The sequence below is a fragment of the Rattus norvegicus genome, chromosome 3 (assembly GCF_021556685.1).
Source record: "Rattus norvegicus strain SHRSP/BbbUtx chromosome 3, alternate assembly SHRSP_T2T, whole genome shotgun sequence".
In the NCBI taxonomy this organism is placed as follows: domain Eukaryota; kingdom Metazoa; phylum Chordata; class Mammalia; order Rodentia; family Muridae; genus Rattus; species Rattus norvegicus.
The window spans coordinates 70462288-70481384 of NC_141536.1; the positions used below are offsets into that span (position 1 = coordinate 70462288).

General features: G+C 33.1%; 1 protein-coding gene and 1 pseudogene across 1 annotated transcript; both read right to left on the reverse strand.

The window, feature by feature from the left end:
• Positions 1 to 2942: 2942 nt before the first annotated feature.
• On the reverse strand, positions 2943 to 3902 carry Or8k3 (olfactory receptor family 8 subfamily K member 3). Its single transcript, NM_001000682.1, is given in 1 exon segment — positions 2943 to 3902. A coding segment is annotated over 1 exon segment (960 nt).
• Positions 9969 to 10907, reverse strand: Or8k17-ps1 (olfactory receptor family 8 subfamily K member 17, pseudogene 1; annotated as a pseudogene).

Genomic DNA, 19097 nt, shown 5'->3' on the forward strand with positions numbered 1-19097 from the left:
ATCCCACCCTTAGTAGAGGAGTGTTCCCCTTGTTCCACATCCTCCCCAGCATGGACTATCACTTGAGTTGAGTATTTAATCTTAGACAATTGGCCCACGTTCAGTTTTGAATGTTACAAATCCACCTGTATCAGAATCGCCAATGCTGTGATAACAGCTATGTGTTCGTTGAAATTCTCCTTGTTAAACAATTTTTTGGTGGCTGAAGCCAATATAAAATTATTTAAGTCCAGACACTACGGAGAATACTATGTTTCCTTTCTTTCTCTTTCTTTCTTTCTCTCTCTCTCTCTTTCTTTCTTTCTTTCTTTCTTTCTTTCTTTCTTTCTTTCTTTCTTTCTTTCTTTCTCCATTCCTTCCTTTCTTCCTTTCATTTACTTATTTATTTTTTGGTGGAAGAATCTTTATCTCTTATTTTCTCCCTGTGGAATTCCATTCTACAAATCCTTAGCTACCACATTTATGAAAATTATCTTTTCAATCTTCTTTTAACAGAACTGGCTGAACATGAAAGGATAGAAATCAAGAAACTCTACTTACCATTCCACCCCTCTCCCTCTTCCTTTTCCTGCCTCATTTTCTCCTGTTCTCATTCATGCTTATGTTCTTGTTCTTTTTGTTCTTGTTTTTTTCCTCCTCTTTCTTTCCACCTTCTAGGTCCCCATCTACCGCCCCCTGCTTTTCCCTTCTTCTCCCCCTCTTCGTTCTCCTCCTCTTCCTCCTCTTTTTTCCTTCTCATTCCCCTTATCCTCATTCTTCTTTTTCATCCTCCTTCTCTGCCTTCCTCCTCTCCCCTTCTTCTCCTCCTTCCTCCACCTCAGCTTTCTTCCTGCTTCATTCTTCCCCTCTCCTTCCCTTTCTCCTCCTCCTTATTTTCCTTGGTACATTTCTTTTTTATTTTTTCTAACTACTTGATGTTAAATTCTGCTAAAGCTTTCTATTGTCCGTTTGACTTATGCTACTCAAGAATATTAACTGGAAGTCCTTGAAAGTTTGACTACCTTAAATATAATTTTAACTGTATCAATAATATATACTATTTGACTATATGGGATAATATAGTTTCTTTTTTTGCATTTTTGTGGTAACATGACTCTTTTAACTTTCTTTTTGTACCTACACAATTTTAAAAAAAATTATTATTTTTTATATATTTAAACGTGCTCAGATTTGTTTATATGCACTAATGTGTCAAATTCCTATGGAAGACAGGGAACTGGATCTAATATTACAAACAGTTGTATTCTCCTGTTATAATTTCTAGGAAACTGAACTAAGATCCTATGCCTGAGTAGTAAGAGTTCTTAACTGTTGCACTATGTCTCTAGTTCCTAAAATTATTTATTAATGAAGTCAAATAAAGAAGCAATACTTAGACAATTTTAAAAGAAACCACAGCTGGTGTGTGAACTAAGACGTGTAACCATGGTACTTGGAAGGTGGAAGGAGAATTGCTACATATTCTATACCAATCTGTATACATAATGAGTTCTATGGGGAGCTGAGTTAGTGTGAGGTGCTGTCTCAATAATAAGAAAAATAATTTAAATTATAAAATATCAATTTGTGCCAGCCAATGTAACTACCTCTATTTTTTTTTTTTTTTTGGAGCTGGGGACCGAACCCAGGGCCTTGCGCTTCCTAGGTAAGCGCTCTACCACTGAGCTAAATCCCCAGCCCCGTAACTACCTCTATTATTATTTATGCTAGTACTATTTATGTCTGCAAAAAGTATTGAATTAATTTGTTGTGTTACTTCGTAGCTTGAAGGATTAATATAATGTAGTAATTCTAAAAAATCTAGTTCTCAAAAATGTTAGTCCACATGAAAAAAATAACTTCTTTTGGAAAATGTGGAAAATGACATTAAAAAATTATGTGTAAAACAAAAGACAAATTCGTATTCATCAGACTCACTGTAACTCTGAGGAGCTAACACCATCAAAAGATAATTGTATAGATCAAGTAGAAATAAATGAAATATATACAATCACTTGATTTGCTATTTATAAGCTGAGAAATACACTGATATGATCAATCAATTAGAATCAGCGAAATCATATTTATATATTTCTTAATGGTGAGACATATAAGCATATTGAAAGGATACAAAAATTATTTTAATATGGTCTTCTTACAGAACAATCTTAAAACATATACTCTAATAAGTGGTTATTATATCACTGTAGATAATTTTAAAAAGTTTTAATTCTGGGCATATAGTTAATAAATAAGACCAGCAAAGAAATACAAGTGAGCACCTCAGCTCATTTATGAACAGTTTAGAGTACTGATTTTAAGTGAAAGGTTCCCAAATGTGAAGAAAAATGGGTAGAGTGAGACAAGATCATGGGACAATAAGGATCTTTGTATTACTGAGCTAAAACTAACATTATACATTGAAATGAAAATATTGACAAAGAGCTAATGTCATAAAAGTATTTGAGAAAGTCAATTTTGGCAAAGTAATAAGAATTCCATTTTACACAAACAAATATTATGGAGTACAAATAAAAATTACTACATTGAAAAATTAACATTAAGTTTGAGTGAAAAAACTATTACATAGACAAATGAATACAACAGAATTATATATATATATTCATATATATAATTATATATATATATAATTATTTCCCATGACACCTCATTGTGTCACTATCCTTAGCACTAGTGTGTGTGTGTGTGTGTGTGTTTGTGTGTGTGTGTGTGTGTGTGTGTGTTTGTGTGTTGTATTTAAGTGGTGGTATGTGAATGTATACTCTCTTTTGTATAAAAATCAACTAATTTTGGATAAGATTCTTTTACTTCTTTTGAATTTTTTCACTATTAATCTATGGATAACAGTAAAAGTAATATAAATATAGTATACTGTTTAAATTCACATTGAAATTTTTTATGTTTTCTGAATGTACATGGAACAAGCATTCAACTTGGAAAATTTATATTTTATGAAAAGCCAAAGAAAATAATTTACACAAATTATTCAATGTCCTTTTCAGAGCAAATTTTACATCTTTGTTTCTTAAACTGTAGATCAAAGGATTCAACATGGGGATCACCAGGGTATAGAATACGGAAGCCACTTTATCACTTTCAAAGGAGTGACTAGAATTAGGCTGGACATACATGAATATCAAAGTCCCATAGAAGACAATGACTACTGTCAGGTGGGACCCACAGGTGGAGAAAGCCTTCCGCCTACCCTCAGCAGAGTTCATCCTCAGAATAGCTATAAGGATGAGCAAGTAAGACACAAGGACAACAAGAAGAGAAGAAATCAAATCAAAGGCTGCCAAGATTAGAATTATCAGTTCAACTTCATGTGTATCTGAACACAACAGAGGTAACAAGGGGAGACTGTCACAGTAGAAATGACTGATGACATTGTAGCCACAGAAAGACAAAGTGAAAATCTTAATTGTGACTAGAAGAGAAACAAATGTGCAATAGAGATAAGGAATTGCCACTAGTACCCAACATAACCTTTGTGACATGATGACAGTGTAGAGCAAAGGCTTACAGATGGCCACGTATCGGTCATAGGACATTGCAGACAGAATAAAAAGCTCACTAACAATGAACACAAGAAAGAAAGAAAGCTGTGTGGCACAAAGTTTAAATGATATTGTATTTTGGTTCACAACAAAATTTACTAACATTTTGGGTCCCACAGATGTAGAATAACCAAGATCTGTAATAGCCAGATGTTTGAGGAAAAAGTACATAGGAGTTTGCAGCCTGGAGTCCACAGTGGTGAGGATGATCATGCCCAAGTTTCCCATCAGTGAGATCAGATAGATGATGAGGAACAGTCCAAACAATGGGGCTTGAAGCTCAGGTTGGTCAGTGATGCCCATCAGGACAAATTCAGTCACCACTGTAACGTTGTGTTTCCCCATCCTGGTCTATTAAAAAACCTGTTCAAAGTATGGACACCAATATTATCAATAGCTATCTTATATGTTCACCTGGCAGACTTTAGTATACAACATTAGTGTAAGCAATGCATATTCAATCTTAAAAAATTGTTTGCTTATAAATTTATTGTTTTTAAATGACAATGTTTTATAGAGTTAGAGATGCATGAGTATTTTAATAGTGCATGATTTCATTTACCAAACCTTTTGACACCCCATATTCATTTTTATTTGTAATATGAATATTTTACTTTTAATATATAAGCTTCTATTACAACCAATAGATTGAGAACAAGTAAACTTCAATGTATCTCACTGTGGACAATATTTTTTCTCAATAATAGCAGATGATAATATTTTTCATTTTATGAAATACATAGACATTGTGAATAAATGCCAGAAACATATACAAATAGATTACAGTTAGACAGATAGATAAGATAGATAGAGTAATGATAGATGTATGGCAAATATAAGAGCTATGAAAATATAAGGTAAATGTTTGTAAAATTCCTAACAATACTCAGTATTCAACTGGAGGAAGCACATCTGACTATAACTTCAGGACATGGGAAGGTGATTGAAAGTCACTGTAAATCTGAGATCAGTTTGGGGCATATAGTCTAATCCTATCTGAACTAACCCAAAATAAAATGAAACAAGTACAAATGTTTCATATATTACCTCTCTTTTAGTCATGTAAAATTTATTGCTGTATATTTTAAAAATAAACAAAACCAACAATTTCAGCATAATTAAGTGAAAATTCCTATACCTATTGTTTGTTCATGTCAATCAACCCACTGACTGATACTGAATACATGTATAAATAAAAGCAATAAACAATATCTCACAGCTGATCATTTTTATAAGAATGGGACAGTTTCAGAGGATTTTCTTATGGACATATTATCTGAATTGTTCTCCCTCTTCTCCTTTTATAAGACAGGATATCATTTTGCACCCCAATTGTACTCACACTTTTAACAAACCTCTTACCTCACCCTCCTGAATTCTGTGTTTTCAGTTATATCTTGGCAACATTTGACCTTATGTTGTATTTCAAATGTAATTTTAGGAAAGTGCTTCAAGAACTAATTAAAATATATTATTAGCAATATTTACAATATTCCTGGATAAGATTTAAATTATTTTGTTACTATAGGCAATGAGAATTTCTTCACATTACGATAAGATGTGAGATAGGTTAGAAAAGCCTATAATTGATAAGATAGGGCTTAGATGAATGCATAATGATCAGAAGCTGAACAGATTAGGAAGTAGGAAGCATGTTTATAGATGAGAGTTATTATTAAATTAGTGAAATGATTATTTCTAATGCTCTGAAATGATGAAGGAAAATATGTTTGTGGTGAGAATTATAATAAAATCCAGGCCTGGTGAAACATGAACAAAAATTAAAACATAGAAATTAATATACATTATTTAAAATTTTACTTTCCAGTTTATAAAACTGCTTTCTGTTTTCCTACTTTGTCTTCAGTATCACAAGTCTATTGTGGAAACATATGTGCCAGGAAGCAGTATGAAATGAATATGCTCAAGGATTGTAATAAGAAACAATGTAAGCCTAACTATTTGTAATTATTCAAAGCAAAATATTACATTTGGTATGAAAGTGACTACTTGCACATTTATCTTCATTAACTTTTTAAGTTAGTATATAAGTTAATGCATTACACTATGACATATTTATACATATAAGTCATTATTTTCTGATCTTTTTTGCCATTCTTATTAGCTATCCTTCCGTCATCTCCATATAAAGCTCAGGAGGATCCCATTTTATTCTCCAATGTGTTCCCATTATTATGTGAGAACAGAAGCAGGTGTTGGTTTTCTTGTTAAGTTTGAAAACAGCAATGACCTTTCTTTCACCAGCTTTGGGTGACTATGAGGAGAATTAGATAGCTTTTGAAATTTATAGTATGAATTGGGTTACTGCCATGTTTTAGCTCTGTACTAACACTTTATCCTATGAAGAAATTCTAAGTTTGTTAGATCTCATTTGAAAATCAAGAATTTTTGAATATTCTATGTATCATAGTATTAATCCAATACTAAAATATCTACTTCCCCTTAAATAATCATTGACCATTGATCCTTGGTGTTTTTTTTTTAAACAGCAACATTTTTGGTATTATCAGAGACCACATGCTGCATAATTCGTAGGGAATTAAGAAAATTTTCATCATATCACTTTAGCATTCATGTTTTTATAGTTTACTGCTCTTTTACTCTCAGTTTTTGTCACCTTGAGATAAACATATACATACATAACATATTTATATAAGTAACAAAACAATGACATTTTAAGAATATATTTTAGTTTCTCCTTTAAAATATGTAAATATCAAAAGCCTCTTTAGAATTTATAGGAGAGAAGTTATATTGTAGGTACATTTGATGACATGAAGCACTGAATACTTAACAATAATTGGTGATAATTTTCTATGTCTTTGCTATTAAATTTAAACAATAGATATTTCACTGAAATATTGTGGGTGTGTGTGATACATGATACTCATTTTTTACCTGTAAAGAATCCTCTGTCTTGCGTGTCATGTCTTTCTTACATGGAAAAATTAACACAATTTATATATTCTCTCACCTTTTCATATTCTCCCTTGGGAGATGCCAAGCAATATTTTCAATAATCCCAGAACATTTCAGAGTATAAATAAATGCCTAGAGGATGTTCATTAAATGAGAGGAACTTATATTCATTAGTGTATGAAGATTTATTACAAAAAGTACACACACACACATGCACGCATACACACACACACACACACACACACATATATATATATATATATATATATGTCAATTTGAATCTTCTTCACCAGTTAGCTGCATGTGAGAGAAGTCAGCCCAGACTAGAAGCCTGACATCATACATGAATTTATATTTTTATAAAATGAACAAAAATTATTAAGCACCTTAAAGTTTATTTTAACAAAACTTAAGAAAGTTACCACACCTTAGCAACAATCTTGAGTGCTTACTAAATAAACGAAAACAAAACCAAACAAAACAAACAAACAAAACAAAAAGAAAATCACCAAAAAACTTGCATAATATTTCAAGAATAGTAAGATTTATGATGATGTTATTTAATCTACTCACATTTAATACTTCTAAGATGCAAGTGTCTAAAATACAAAGGCAATAGCAGTGACAACCTTGTAAACTTTCAGCAGCTAACTGATACAGAAGGCCAGCAATGACCAGCTTAAAGAAGCCATTTTTTAAAACTTTTTCATCTTTATTTCTTTACTTACATTTCAAAGGTTATTCCCCTTCCCGGTTTCCTGTCCATAAGCCCCCATTCCTTCCCTTTCCCCTTCCCCATATGGGTATTCCCCCAATACATCCTCCTTACTGCCCTCCCCCATATTTCCCTATACTGGGGGTCCAACCTAGGCAAGACCAAGGGCTTCCCTTTCCACTGGTGCCTTAACATGGCTATTCTCTGCTACATATGCAGTTGGAGCCCTGGGTTAGTCCATGTATAGTCCTTTGGTAGTGGTTTAGTCCCTGGAAGCTTTGGTTGGTTGGCATTGTTGTTTTTATGGGATTGCAAACTCCTTCAACTCTTTCAATACTTTAATTCTCCTCAAGGGGACCCTATTATCAGTTCGGTCGTTTGCTGCTAACATTGACCTCTATATTGGACATGCTTTTTTATGGTTATTGTATTCACCTGACTTTACTCATTTAATGAAAATAATTTTGTCACTGAGATAAAGAAAAATAAGATAATAAAAATTTTCATTAGGTTGTGTAAACAGATATACACACAGTTATACACACATAAAATGTATGTATAACAATAATATTTAAAAAGAGTCAATGAATTTGAGAGGGTATCAGGTGATGGGAGGACTTGAGAAAGAGAGATAAATAAATAATACAAATTCAATGCACTCATAAAATTCTCAAAACATAAAAATGTATAAAAATGAAAAACATTAACTTTTTAAATTAATAAACTCCCTTTAATGCAAACATCTGGGGAAATAGCTAAGAAGGAAACTTAAGAAAATGTTCAAAGGGGTCTTTAGGAATTTTGTCATATTGATCAAAGATGGTAACTATAGGTATTAAGGAAAGGTTTAGAATATAGTAAGAAATCAAGATGGTCCAGCAAAGTAAGAATAGAAGATTCTCTTTTAAGGTCTATGACCTCACTAGCACAGAGAAGCAGACTATGATTCCAGTATCAGAGATTGCTCCCCTATTGTTGAGTGGACCTTAATTCTATTTAGTCAGCAGTTGGTTGTCATCAATATGTGATTGTCAGGCATGGTTCAATTTTAAAAGAAAGCACATAGCTTGGCCTGCCCTTAGAGGATGTGTTCCACTGGTGTAGTGAGCCTGGCTGGAATACCCACAGAGGCATAAAATTAAGGTTTAAACAGAAATGTCAGCACTTAATTTTTCTCAGCTATAAAGAAATACCATCCATAGGTCAACTTATAAGGAATAGAAATAATGTTTCCCATATTTAGGAATTTTTAACCTTGTGACCAAGATGTCTGCTGGTATGATGTCTACTCGACATCCACCTCTCACAGATAAATGGCTAATTGTTTCTCTATTGCCTAAGACCAGAAGAAGAGAGCTATTTCCTCATGCACTATGTTTATCTCTACTGTGTAAGTGCTCTTTCTATCCAACTCAACTGGATCATTAAGTATCCACTTCTATTTTGTCACATTGGCTGTTGTTATCACTTTGGCTGTTGTCTTCATTACTATAATGCTGAGAAAAAATACCACAACCAAGACTACTTATAAAAAATGTTTATTGGAGATTTACATTTTGTGACATGAAGGTAGGAAGCATGACAGCAGACACACAGACTAGAGCAGTAACACAGAACTCACGTTTTCATCCACGAAAGGCAGAGAGCATAAAGTGGGAGTCATATGAATATTTGAAACCACAAAGCCAGCTCCTAGTCACACACCTCCTTTGGTAAGGCCACACCTACTAATCCATCCAAAATAGTCCTACCAATGAGGACCAGGATTTTGTGAAACATTCTCATTAAAACCACCACAGATATTAATTGAAAATACATGAGTTTGGGAATATATCACATATCAATAATGTTGATGCTATGATTTACAAACAGATACAAAAGACTGATTTCATGTTTGAAGAAATTTAGAAAATGTTCTTACCATTGGTTGACTTATGTTCAAACCAATGTACAAATATTCTATAGAGCACACACAAAATATAGAATTTCTGTCACCAAATTCACAAAAGTCAATAGAACAAAAGTCAATAGAAACAAAAATATAGCACTAACCCTAGTGGTGGTGGTGGTCTCTATGTAGAGAAATTCAACTCTGTGTATGTCAGGGGGAATATATTTGTATTATTTATAAACTGTTACAGTTATTATTCACTTATAAATTCTTCTGATGATCTTGTAAATATTCAGCAAAGACAAACAAAATTCTGAATGTACCATCAGACTTGAGGCGATCTTTTAAAAAATAAGTGGAATTTCATGACATCCAGAAAATAAATAGAAAAATACAGTATGTTTCATTCATCCTCTATAATTACTTTAGAAATAAACCATATTCTAATCAAATATAAAAGGCCTAAAGGACAAAAAATGAGACAATAAAGCATATACAGCATTCATGACAGTGATTATGCTTGCAGTAGTTTAAGTCCAAAATATAAAGTAGCAATCAAAAAATTCCTGCGAACCAAACAACCACGTTCATGCCACAGACATATAAGTAAACATTTGCTCCCATTTGTATAATATTTATTCAGTGGAACTGCTGGAAATATATTGAATCAATAACAAGAAATGCCTAGTGGGAGGAAGTGACATTTAATGAAGTTCTGTAATTTAAGAACTATAAGGGATGCATTTGAAAGTTCTATATATTATTAAGAGGTTTTCTTTATGTCCATAAAAGAATTATACTAATATAGAAAATTAGTATTGACTTACATTCCTTACATGTTATTAAAAACATTTCACATTAAATATTAAGTACAAAGTTTACATCGCTTAAAAACTCTTAGCATGGCATTTTTCACCTCTTTGTTTCTAAAGCTGTAGATCAAAGGATTAAGCATGGGAATCACTAAAGTATAAAACACAGATGTTAGTTTATCAGTTTCAAAGGAGTGGGTAGATTTGGGCTGTAAATACATGAAAAGTAGAGTCCCATAAAATACTACCACCACTATCAGATGAGAACCGCAAGTTGACAAAGCCTTTTTCCTTCCTTCTGCAGAATGAATTTTATATATCGCGAGTAGAATAAGAAGGTAAGATACTAAGACTACAAAGAGTGAGGAGATCAAATTAACTGCAGAAAATAATATAATCAACAATTCTATATCCCTTGCACTTGAACACAGTAAAAGTAACATGGGGACATTGTCACAGTAGAAATGGCTAATGATATTAGAGCCACAGAAAGTCAATGTAAATATCTTACTAGTTATCATCACAGCTTGGAAGACACTGTAGAGATAGGGAATGCCCACCAGAACATGACAGCGGCTCTGAGACATGATTGCACTGTAGAGCAGAGGGTTACAGATGGCCACATAGCGATCATAGGCCATTGCAGACAATATAAATAGTTCACTGATGATGAAAACAATGTAGAATGCCATCTGCATGGCACAAGCATAGTAAGAGATGACATTTTGTTCTACCACAAAATTCACCATCATCTTGGGGTAAATGACAGTGCAATTGCCAAGATCAATGAAAGCCAGGTGTCTGATAAAATAATACATAGGTGTGTGAAGGTGAGAGTCAAACTTTGTCAAAATGATCATGCTCATGTTGCCTATCACGGAGACACTGTAGATGAGTAAGAAGACCCCCAAAAGCAGAAGCTGCAGCTCAGGCCTTTGTGTGATTCCAGTCAGAATGAATTCAGCGGGCACTGTTGAGTTTCTGTGGCTCATTTCAACCTTCTGAAAAGACAAAAAATTCTCAACAACTTATGCATAGATTCAATCAAGCAAATTCAAAGACAAGATAAAATGTTACATTTATGGCTCATAGAAAAAATTATTTATCAAATAACTGTAACTCAGAGAGCTCCTAGCGACTAAATCTGGCTCCTGCTACATATGTGGCAGAGGACTGCCATACGTGGCATCAATGGGAGAGGAAGCACTCGGTTCTGTTGCCTTGGAGAAGTGGGATGCTAGAGGAGTGAGGATCGAATGATTGGATTGGAGAAAACAATTGTAGAGGCAAAGGAGAGGGGGATAGGATGGTTATTTGCAGAGGAGAGACCAGGAAGGGGGTCAATATTTGAAAAGTAAATAAATAAAATCATTAACAAAAATAGGAACAATGATTTTTAAAGCCTGATTCTAAATGCTAAAAAAGATTGGAAGCTCTACTTTCTAAATACACTCAGTTATTTAAATTTTTACTAGAAATAAAGACTAGATAAATTTGGCATTCTAATGGCTGAGAGAGAAGTGCTTTTAATATTTATTCAGTTTCTGGCAACACAATTGATAGATTCTTGTACAGAAATATTGGATATATATATCTTCACTAGAATGGTAATATTATTTTTATTAAATTTATTAAATTTTGATTTATGTGTTGAAAACAAAAACTAATTTAGTTTTGTGTTTGGACATTTAAGGTCCTGTGTAGGGCTTGTTGATGGACTTAAAAAGTGCAAATACATCAAACTTGCAAAGCAAGCTATATGTTTGTTTAGTGCTGAATGGTTGGCTCTGAAAACATACATACAATAATATTATATGGAATTAACAATATATATTTAGGAATTATATATATATATATATATATATATATGTGTGTGTGTGTAGTTATCATATATATATATATATATGCAATAACAATTACTAAAAAAGAGGACACGAATTTGAGAGAGAGTAGAGAAGATTATAAGGTAGTTTTCTACACGATAAACAAAAAAAATAAGGTAATATTCTGTAGTAGGCAACAAACTGATAAATGTTGTAATTTAAAAACAACAAATTACTAAGAAATATCATGAAGCAAAGTTGTATACTTATGCATATATGACTTTAAAATATTTACCTTGCAATAAGTTAATGTGACTTTGAAGTTTTGTTAACCAAATTGCTAGATTGCCTAAGGGTTTATATATCTTGTTGATTTTCTCAAAGACCAGCTCTTTGTTATGATGATTTTATTAATATTGTTCTCCTTGCTTCTAATTGGTTGATTTCAGATCTGAATTTGCTTGTTTCCTGACATCTAGTCCTCTTGGGTATATTTGCTTCTTTGTGTTCTATAACTTTCAGGTGTGCTGTTAAGTTGTTAGTATAGGATCTCTTCAATTATTTTATGAAGACAGTGCTATGAATTTTCTTCTTAACACAGCTTGCATTGTGTCCCATAAATTTGTGCCTTTATTTTCTTTGAATTCTAGAAAGTCTTTAATTTCTTTATTTCTTCCATGACCAAGTTATCATTGAGTAGAGAGTTGTTCAGTTACCATGAGATGTTGATTTTCTCTTTTGTTGTTATTGTAGTCCAGTCATAGTCTACGGTGATCTGAGAGAATTCAAGGGATTATTTTAATCTCCATATCTGTTGAGGCTTGTTTTGTGTGCAATTATATGGCCAGTTTTAGAGAAGGCTCTGTGAGGTGCTGAGAAGAAGCTATAAATTCTTTTATTTTGAGGTAGAATGTTCTATAGATTATAACTTGGGATGCAGTATAATGCAGTAGCCATGAAGGGTAATCTGTGGTTGCTGACAACAATCCCAGAAATCAGCTCTCCATTAGTGTTGGGTTTTATTTTCTCACAAGAGCATGAGGCTTAGGGAAGAGGGTGGCTGTACATTGTTGAGTTACCTGTGCACTTTCGTAGCTGAAGTTGTTTTTTGTTTGTCACTTTGTCCTACTCTGATTTAAAGACCCTGGGTTCGGTCCCCAGCTCCGAAAAAAAGAACCAAAAAAAAAAAAAGATCTATCTTCACTCACAAATGACAAAGAAAACCCTATTTCTAACTGAAATCTTAATTTACAAGGAAACGACTATATTATTGCATCATTATGATATGTATTGAAGTCAGTAAAATAATTAAGAAGCAGAGTAGCAATTTGTTTTTACTTTGATGTTTTTAACTTGTTCCACAAATTCCTCTAGATCATTTTTCAATTCTGTCTTCACTTTCAGTGTCAGTGATTATGTCCTAATGAAAATTTCTAGGTATGTTAGCTTTTTAGTCTTCTTACTTTAAAATGAAGATCTCAGGTTTTTTTTCTATATTTCATGTTACTGAGTATCAATGATACACAAGCAAAATAGTCTCACAAAAGATTAACCTTAAAACTCACAGAGGCCAAAAGTTATGAAGAGGTAGTATAAAATTTTTAAACCATATGAATGATGAAAATATTTAAGAATTAATTAGTGTTCAGAATTTTCTCCACAGCTTCCTATCTCTTTAACATTGTTATATATTTTCATTTGCTTAATATTTACAGTGTTTAATATTAGAAATTGGTCAGAAGTTAAGCAGTATTTGAACACTACATCAAAGGATTAACACCTGTGAACATTTGTCCAGGTGATGTTCATCAATAAATTAATTTTTACTTTATGCAATTGCAATGAAATACCATAGAATACTCCATTTTAAATTGGTGGTCTATATATTCATACTGAAATGATTTGTTAATTATAAAAATTGTAAAACATATGCTAATTTTATTTTTCACATTTACCTGAAAATCAAATGAAGCTCCATTTCTCATATTTTCACCTGGAAATCTGATATTAATTATTTTAACTGATCAGATCAATGATAGAATTTCTTGTGTTCTTTTAATTTTCTCTTCTAATTTCAATATCCAAATTTCACACTGAACTGTTAAGTTCATAGAATTTTATTTTTTTCTCCAAAGAAAATTTTCATGTAGGTAATAACTGTTGTGAAATCAGATATTTGACTTCTGCAATATACTTGAGAGCTAAAGCTCTTGTGTAAAAGAATCATCGAAACAAAGAATCCAAGAATTGGTAAAAGAATGAATCTTAGAATCTAAGTTAAGAAAGATTATAAGGCTCAAGTTGCCATAGAGCTATAGCAATTTGTACTCACCATTCACAACGATTATGAATTCCTTCTCCAAAATTATTCTCTCTTTTGCTCCAGAGAGAAGGGATTTATAGTTTTCTCATAAGTGATGATGTTCCCAGAGGTGATAGGATATAATTTGTTTTGTTTATTATCTGTAAATTATCTGAAAGATTTTAAACAAAATTGCCTTGATGTCATACAACCTTTTCCCCAGTGAGAAAACAAAACTAGCACATGAAAAAATAAAAGCAACGAAAATAATCGGAGGATTTTCATGGGTACCGAAAGGGTTTATGGTCGTTGATTGACTAAGTTACATAGTCAAGGATTGGGCCATTAATGGAGAACCCTGTGGTACCAGTTTATTTCTATAAAATAAAGAAGTATCCTACTGGTCATCACCTTTTCAATGGGGTTCTTAATACACAGACAATTTTGAATACATTTTATTTGTAATAAAATATTTACTATGCTGTCTGTGTTGTTGGCTTGGGGGAAGATAAGTGTCCCATCACAGTATGATGGAAATGCACTATATGTGTGTACTTTATCTTCAACTTCTTTTTAGTTTTAGACATTTTCCTTTTATCAACAACTGAACAAAAATGCTAATTAAAAGAAAACTATCTCATTTTGTCTGCATTGCATGACTTTGGGTTTTTTAGTTGTGCATCATACAAGAATAAGATTGTTGGTGTTAGTGATGGCCTATTTTGTTGACTGTTAATTTTTAATTTAATAATGTGATGATTAGAAACTATATAGTGCTGCTCATTGCATTGTGTATAGGTGAGATTATCAACTTACTAATACATAAACTAATTCCAAGGAGATGTTGGGGACAATTTTATATGAATATATTCATAACCCATGATTTCATATCATCAAGTGTTTCACAAGCAGGAAGTACAAACTATAACTCTGTATATCAGCCTAATGTGTAAATGCTGACGTAACCTCAAAGTATGCTCAGATGTCAGGCAGGACCAGTTGTTGCAAATTTAATGCAATGTTTGACACCTACTCCAGATTTCTTAACACAGCTCTCTGTGACTTGCACTGTTCTTTACTCTCACTCAGCATATTCACTTTCCATACTCTTTTATTATTCACCAATACAAACAGAATTCTTAGTAAACTGAATCATGTCACTTTTTTCAAATAAAATATTGATCTCTCTGAAGAAAGGCAGATAGTTTATTCATTCATTCATGTGAATAGACAAGTGCTATTTATAGAACTTTAGGCAAATATATGTGTAACACATTCATGCTTGCTACATGTTCAAGAAATTTTCAGGACTGATGCTAACAATCACATTAAAAATAACTATCAAATGATTTTATATCATAATATTTAACATTTTAAGGACATGTATCATCATTGTCTATAATAAATCATAAATATCAATGTGAATATATCAATATAAAACAGAAGTCAATTTTTCAGTGTTAATGAACTGACTAGATTTCATTGGAAATACATCAATACCAACTCATCTGGCAGTGTAGAATAAAAGCAGGAGCAGAGTTCAGTTTGATAAACAATGACATTGTCTGACATGTAGAATCATATAGTTATATCAGAATCTGTTTCAGTGAATGATATTGTCTTAGATAAAATATGAATGTGTGTTCACTTTGGAGAACATGATAAATCATATTCAATCTCCTTAGGATAGAATCTGCAAATGTAATGAGAGAACAGAGCCAACAAATGCAATTTATGAAAATGCTAATTAGAATGAGGCAGTCCGTTCCTTGGTGCATAGCTCTGCCTGCCTCCCAAGAAGCCTGCTGCTATCATGGAGAACTAGGTAAGACACCCAAGCCCAATTCCCTGACTGCTGGGACCCCTACAACCCTAGTAAACCAAGAGTCTGCCTTGTCCTTTCTCTATTCCATCTTCTAGTCCACGCCTATACTGGTCATTGTGGATCTGCACTCCACTCCACAGGGCACATTTCTTTCTTCCACCTATGTGGTAAACTTTAGGGATAACAAGTTTCAGAGATCTGCTACTACAGGAGACTATCAGGTTGTACAACACCAGAGACAATGAGATGGTTAAAGGCAGGATAAGAATACAATAAACAAAAGTCAGTGCAATATGACACCATCAGAGTCCAGCTCTCCTATAACAGCCAGCCTTGGATATCCTAAGACACCAGAAGAGCAAGACAATGACCTCCAATCTCATATTAAGAAGATGATGGAAGCTTTTAAAGAGGAAATAAATAAACCTACTAAAAATACAGGAAAATAAAATGAAACAGGTAGACACCTTTAAAGAGGAAGCAAATAAATATATGAAAATATAGGAAAATACAATAAAAACAAGTGAAGAAAATGAATAAAACCATTCGATGCCTAAAAATAGAAGTAGAAGCAATAACGAAAACACGAATAAAGGCAACCCTGGAGATGGAAAACCTAGGAAAGAGAACAGGAACTACAGATACAAACATCACCCACCAAGAGAACACAAGAGACTGAAGAGACAATCTCAAAGATAGAAGATACAATAAAAGAAATTGATACATCAGTCAAAAAATGCCACATGTAAAAAGTCCCTAAGTTCAAACATCCAGAAATTTTTTGTGACACTATAAAGAAACCAAATCTAAGAATAATAAGAATACAAGAGGTTGAAGATTTTCAGTTCACAGGTCCAGAAAACTTTATTCTACAAAATGTAAAAGAAAACTTCCCTATCATAAGGGGAAATATGGCTATAAACATTCAAGAAACTTACAGAACACCAAATAAATTGTACTGGAAAAGAAAATCCTCTGGCTACATAATAAACAAATCACTAAATGTACAAAACAACAAAAGGATATTAAAAGATGCAAGGGAAAAAGGCCAAGTAATATTTAAAGGCAGACCTATCATTATTACACCTGAATTCTCAACAGAGACACTAAAAGTCAGAAGATCCTTGACAAATATCATCCAGACCCTAAGAAACCACAGATGCCAGTCCAGACTACCATATCCATCATATCTTTCAATCATGTAGATTGGGAAACCAAGATAGTCCATGACAAAACCAAATTAAACAATACCATTCAACTAATATTGTCCTATGTAGAACTCTATTACAAGAAGGAAAATTACAATACAAAGAGTGTAACTATACCCTAGAAAACAAAATAAATTCATTAACTCACAGCAAAACCAGAAAAGAAAAACACACATACACCCACTAATACCACCAACATCAAAATAACAAGTATTAACAATCATTAGTCATTAATATCTCTCACTATTTAATAGACTCTATTCACCAATAAAAAACCACATTCTCACAGTGGATGCATAGACAGGATTCATAATTCTGCTGCATAAAATAAACACACCTCAGCAACAAAAATAGCCACTACCTTAGAATAAAGGTCTGGTAATTGGTTTTCAAAGAAATGGACCCAAGAAAGAAGCAAGAGTATCTATTCTAATATCTAATAATATAGGCTTTCAACCAAAGGTTTTCAAAAGAGCTGGGGAAGGACTCTTCATACTCATCAAAGGAAAGATTCCACCAAGATGAGATCTCAATTGTGAACATCTATGCCCCAAATGCAAGGGCACCCACATTAATAAAAGAATTATTACTAAGCTTAAATCACATATCAGTTACCACATATTAATAGTGGGGGATTTTAACACTGCACTTTCAACAAAGTGACAGGTTGCCAAGGAAGAAACTGAACAGAGAAATATAACTACTCTGCAAATCAATTGGATGGTTTCTCAAAAAACTGGAAATAATTCTAACTAAAGACTGAGCTATACAGATCCTGATCATATACCCAAATGATACTCTACCATAGATAGGTCAAGGACATGTGATCTACTATGTTCATAGCAGCCAGAAATTGGAGATAAACTAAATGTTCCTCAACTGAAGAATGGATACAGAAAGTATGTTTCATTTACAAAATGGAACATTATTCAGCTATTAAAATCTTGGATATCATGAATTGTGCAGGCAAATGGATTCCAATCGAGGTCACCCAGTACCAAATGCATGTCATGTACTCACTTATTAGTGGGTGTTAGCTATAAAGTACAGGATACACATGAAACATGCCATAGATCAAAAGATGCTAAACAAGAAGCCAGCTCCAAATGAAGATGCTTTATTCTCACTTAGAAAAGGGAATAAAATAGTCATAGAAGACAGATGGTGGGAGGGAACTGGGTAGGTGAGGGAATGAGGAGGGAAATGGGGTGGTTAAGTATCAGATGTGAGTATCCAGCAAAACTCTCAATTAACATTGATGGAGAAACCAAGATATTCCATGACAAAACCAAATTTACACAATATCTTTCCACAAATCCAGCACTACAAAGGATAATAAATGGTAAAGCCCAACATAAGGAGGCAAGCTATACCCTAGAAGAAGCAAAAAACTAATCGTCTTGGCAACAAAACAAAGAGAATGAAAGCACACAAACATAACTTCACATCCAAATATGAATATAAAGGGAAACAATAATCACTATTCCTTAATATCTCTCAATATCAATGGCCTCAACTCCCCAATAAAAAGACATAGATTAACAAACTGGATACGCAACGAGGACCCTGCATTCTGCTGCCTACAGGAAACACACCTCAGAGACAAAGACAGACACTACCTCAGAGTGAAAGGCTGGAAAACAACTTTCCAAGCAAATGGTCAGAAGAAGCAAGCTGGAGTAGCCATTCTAATATCAAATAAAATCAATTTCCAACTAAAAGTCATCAAAAAAGATAAGGAAGGACACTTCATATTCATCAAAGGAAAAATCCACCAAGATGAACTCTCAATCCTAAATATCTATGCCCCAAATACAAGGGCACCTACATACGTAAAAGAAACCTTACTAAAGCTCAAAACACACATTGCACCTCACACAATAATAGTGGGAGATTTCAACACCCCACTCTCATCAATGGACAGATCATGGAAACAGAAATTAAACAGTGATGTCGACAGACTAAGAGAAGTCATGAGCCAAATGGACTTAACGGATATTTATAGAACATTCTATCCTAAAGCA